Raw genomic sequence first — 5,000 nt, forward strand, 5'->3', positions numbered from 1 at the left:
TCTTCGATGTCTGTAAGCGATGCTAACGAGCATATGAACATGTTGGTTGACCTTAAAGAAAAACTTGACAAAGTGAATAACGAGGTTTTGAAGGAAATTTGGGATAGCGCAGATAAAGACGACAACGGCGATGAATTGGTGAGTGAGGAAATGGATACTTGGTTCGTTTATGACGATCGTTTGAGTAAGTGTCTCTCTCTCCTTAAGACCGCGGTGTCACTTTCGCCCGGAAACCTTTCCGATCGTTCGCGTTCTGAAATTTCACAGCTTAAATTACCTGAACTACCTTTACCGACATTTGGTAATCGAGAAGGTGAAGATATTTCGAAGTTTTTGCGAGAGTTCGAAGCAACTATTGATAAGTATGATCTTAGTACTCACGTTAAATTTACTCTTCTTACGAGACAGCTTTCAGGTGACTCGCTTAAACTGGTAAACTCATTAGATTGTAGCAACCGTTCGTATGAAGAAGCTAAGAAATTATTACAGAAAGCGTTTGCAGATACTTTGTCTCAACAATATAGGGTTATTAAGCAGTTATTGGAGTTGAAGCTAACGTATCAGAGTGATCCGTATGACTTTATCAGTAATATGAGAATAATTTGTAATCAATTTGAGGCTTTAAGCATAGATCAAAACATAGTTTTACAGTATTTCATATGGAATGGGTTTAATGACTGTTTCAAGAATCAGTTAATGCATATTACTGGCTCGAATAAGCCCTCGTTGCAGCAAATAGATGAACATATCTTTACTGCTTTGGAAAGATATAGAAACATATCTAAGAAATTTAATGTGAAACAAGGTAATCTTGAGAAAAAGGTTGTGCCCAACTCAAATTGTTTAGCTTCTGCCGTTGTTAATGTTGAGAAGTCTAAAGTTAAAGAATGTTCTCTATGTTTAGCAGACAATAAAGGAGACATTGATCACCCAATTTTTAAGTGTTCAGTTTATGTAACTCCACAGAGTAAAATTGAAAAACTAAAACAATTGAATTTTTGTACAAACTGTACTTACGATTCTCATAAAACTTCAGATTGCAGGTTTAAATTTAACCGAAAATGTAAACATTGTAACAAGTGGCATTTCAGCTATCTTTGTAAATTTCGTAAAGACCCAAAAAGTACTGCTAATAACCTTAAGAATGATTCAGATAACCAAGAAGTGACTAATCAAACGGCAAAGGGGAATTGTAAAGAGAAATCGAACTCTAATTCTGTTGTTTCTAATTTAACTTGGTCTGATTTAGGAGTTTTAAGAATCTCTTGTAACCCGGTGACTGCTATGCCTTCCTTTTCACTGAATGACAATGGGGATCGAGGTATAAAGGATTCAGGAAGTCAAGTAACTTTCGTTGAGGAAGATTGGGCTAAGAGTATGCAGTTTGAAGTTGTTGACCCGAATTATTCTTTGGTGGTGAATGGTATTAATTCTTCAAAGCCGTTAGCCACTGTAGTATACAAGGTAAAGTTGAATGATGATTATTTTACTGCTATTGCCATGAAGTCTATTAATTTGAAATTAGTTTTGCCAGGTATCTCTGAAGTAGCTCAAGTATTTAAGGATAAGGGCTATGTATTAGCCGACAAAACTTTGCATATGTCTGGGGACAAAGTTGAAGATATAAAATTGCTCTTGGGAAATGATAACTCTCATTTAGTACCACAGAAGGATGTGCTGTTTGGAGGTAGTTCTGAAGTGATTCCCTCTGTTTACTTGGAATCACCCTTAGGAGTGATGCTTGTAGGTGACATTGAAAGGTATAAGCAAAATCTAGCTCTATTACCAGACCGGATAAAGCATTCTTCTGAAGTTTGTGCAAAGGGTGAGGGTCCCCTTGAAGTTGATAGTAATTTGAGTATGGATGGATTGTTCTTAGATTCGGTAGAGGAATTCAAGTTCCCTGCTTGTGCTAATATTTCTGTTTTAAATAAGGGTCAGATTGTTGAAGCTGAACTCGAGAGAGCAGCAGAAGAAATTCTTTCCTCGAAGGCAGAAAGTTTTTCGCACAGTGATTCTAACTTATATGACGAAAACTTCACTGAGGAGAACAGGAAAGTTGTAGAATTTGCTTTAGAAAATACAGTTAGAGATAGTGATGGAAGGTTAGTTATGCCTCTGTTATGGAACGGGAAAGTAGCTCATTTGCTTGGTAAGAATCAAAATCTGTCAAAAGCAATATTAAAATCAAATTTTAAGAAATTTAGCAAAAAGGATAATGCTTTACAAATGATGGAAGAGGTTTTTAAAGAACAGGAACAACTAGGCATTATAGAGAGAGTATCCAACTTGGAGCAATTCTTGGAGGAAAACCCTCAACATAGCTTCCTGCCGCACATGCCAGTGTTCAAGATGGACCGAGAGTCTACAAAATGCAGTAATGTATTTTTGTCAAATTTGTGTGAATCTGACAAAGATAAACCTTTAACTCTATCTCATAATCAAACAATTTTTGCTGGTCCTTGTTTGAATAAGAAAATTTCTACTTCTATTTTACAGCTAAGATTTAATGAAAAATTGTTATGTTTTGATATAAAAAAGGCATTTCTGATGATTAAGTTGGTGCCTTCAGATCAAAGTAGGTTACTCTTTTATTGGTATAGAAACGTATGTAAAAAGGACTATTCCTTAATTGTTTATAAACATTGCAGACTTCCATTTGGTTTGCCATGTAGTCCAACTTTATTAATGTTAGCACTTTATAAAATTTTGATGTTGGATGTCCAAGGTGACAATATTGATGTAAAGGAATTGAAGACAGAGTTATATAACTTAGCTTACATGGATAACTTGGCTTACACGACCAATGATATAGACAGGTTGAAATGGGCTTATGAGAAACTTGACAGTATATTTTCTCCCTATAAATTTGAATTGCAGCAATTCATAACCAATGATGACTCTCTGCAGCAACAGGTAGATAAAGATAAGGAAAAGACTCCTACAAAAGTAAAATTGCTTGGTTTGCTTTGGGACAGAAACATTGATACTCTTTCGGCAAGCAAGTTGGCACTTGATAAGGATGCAACGACCAAAAGACAAATTTTAAGTTCTATTGCAGCCAATTTTGATGTGTTCTCATTTTATGGTCCTTTATTAAACAGGGCTAGATTATTTATGCACTCGCTACAATGCAGGAAAGAAGTTGGATGGGACGATAGACTCTCTGGTGAGGAGCTACGAGAATGGTCTAATATTTGCAAGCAAGTAAATGGTGTTCCTGAAATTGCAGTGAAGAGATTTGTTGGTCGCAGGAATGATCCTTTCCAAATTATTGCTTTTTGTGATTCTAGCAAGCATATATATGGAGTTGTGCTCTTTATCAAGAACTTGCGAACAAAGGAGGTAAGTTTCCTTCTATCAAAAAATAGAATAATTGGACGCCAGTTAGAGCTAAAGTCTATCCCTTCTCTTGAATTTCAATCTCTCTTACTTGGTACGGAAACTATTGTTGACATTTATAAGGAACTTAGTGGTTCAGAGTGTGTCTCCCCCATAAACATTACAAAATTGGTAGTTTTCTCAGATAGTGCAGTTGCACTGAATTGGTTAAATTCTCGAACAAATAGGTTTGATAAATTAAAAAAACTAAGTATTTTTGTTATGAATAGGTTGCAAAGAATAGAGAATCTATGTGAAACGGTCCCTGTGACTTTCAAATTTTGTGCAGGTATGATAAATCCTGCAGATTGTACTACCAGGTCATTGTCATATAAGAGGTTGATAAAATCAAATTTCTTCACAGGACCTGATACTATTCATGATATCTTGGAAGATGACAGTTTGGATGTAACGATCCCAAATCCTTTAACCAATGTACTTGAAGTTTCAGAAGGCCACTGTGAGATAGGGAGTGTGACTGAGCCAGAGATGGGAGGCGTTTTGAATTCTACAGTTGGAAATTCAGATTGGCTTCATTTGATTTCGGTCTACAAACATGTACTGACATTCATAAACAATGTCAAACGGAAGTTAAAGAACAAATCCGGCAAGTATGACCATTTTGAGGTTTACAGTAATGATGAAATTTCTTTGAATGCATGGCAACTGATGATTATGCAAGATCAACGCCAACATTTTCCGGATGTTTTTAAATATTTCAGAGAAAGGAACCCTAAAATTAGGGATATGCCTAACATAGTAAGTCAACTAAATTTATTCATTGAAAAGAAATCTGGTTTACTAAGAGTTAAAAGTAAATTTCATAAGTGGAGAGACGGTAATTATGTATTCCCCATTCTTTTGGCCAAAAACAGTAAATTGACTGAAGAAATTATTAGAAATTTTCATGTTAAGTTAGCTCATTTTGGAATATATGCCACATTATCTGAGGCTAGGAAACAGTTTTGGATTCCTTGCAGTTTTTCTACTGTAAAGAAAGTCTTGAAAACTTGTGTTCACTGCCGTAGATTTAACGGTAGAACTATAAAGTTAAATCAGTCCCCTTATAGAGAATTTAGGGTTTCTCCTCCAACCATACCTTACAGGTATATTTTCATTGACTATTTTGGACCTTACTGGGTATATTGGATGGGTAAGAAATCAAAGGTATGGATATTATGTATCACCTGTTTATGGTCCAGAGCCATAAATCTTAAGGTTTGTGTAGACCTTTCGGTGATATCCTTTTTGCGAGCACTTCAGCTCCATTGTTTCGAATTTGGGGTGCCTGAACTCTGTTTAAGTGACCAAGGTTCACAGCTAACTTCAGGTGCTAGAACCGTTGAGAATTTTTTAAGTGATAAGGATACACAATCCTATTTCAGGGAGAACAACATAAAACCTTTGAGCTTTTAGCAGTACTATAAAGGCCACAGTGAACTTGGATCTTTAGTGGAATCTTGTGTTAAGATGGTCAAAAGGCTTATTGAAGGCTCTATTCGGAATATGGTCCTCGAATATTTAGATTTTGACTTTGCTGTACAAAATATTGTACATATAGTAAACCGTCGACCAATTGCCTTTAAAGAATATTTGCGAAACTATGATGGGATTGAACC

General features: G+C 35.6%; 1 protein-coding gene and 1 pseudogene across 1 annotated transcript in view; both read left to right on the forward strand.

Moving 5' to 3' along the window:
• Window positions 1–2,207, forward strand: part of LOC137636274 (uncharacterized) — a 3,286-nt gene extending 1,079 nt beyond the window's left edge. The window contains exons 2-3 of the mRNA XM_068368701.1: window positions 1–2,152; window positions 2,200–2,207. The exon at window positions 1–2,152 is cut by the window's left edge and continues 516 nt beyond it. Of these exons, the coding sequence (XP_068224802.1) occupies window positions 1–2,152; window positions 2,200–2,207 (2,160 nt within the window). The remainder of the gene's footprint in view (window positions 2,153–2,199) is intronic.
• The window catches only part of LOC137636273 (uncharacterized), a 4,498-nt pseudogene continuing 1,622 nt past the window's right edge, over window positions 2,125–5,000 (forward strand).

Source organism: Palaemon carinicauda, unplaced genomic scaffold (assembly GCF_036898095.1).
Source record: "Palaemon carinicauda isolate YSFRI2023 unplaced genomic scaffold, ASM3689809v2 scaffold2636, whole genome shotgun sequence".
NCBI lineage: Eukaryota > Metazoa > Arthropoda > Malacostraca > Decapoda > Palaemonidae > Palaemon > Palaemon carinicauda.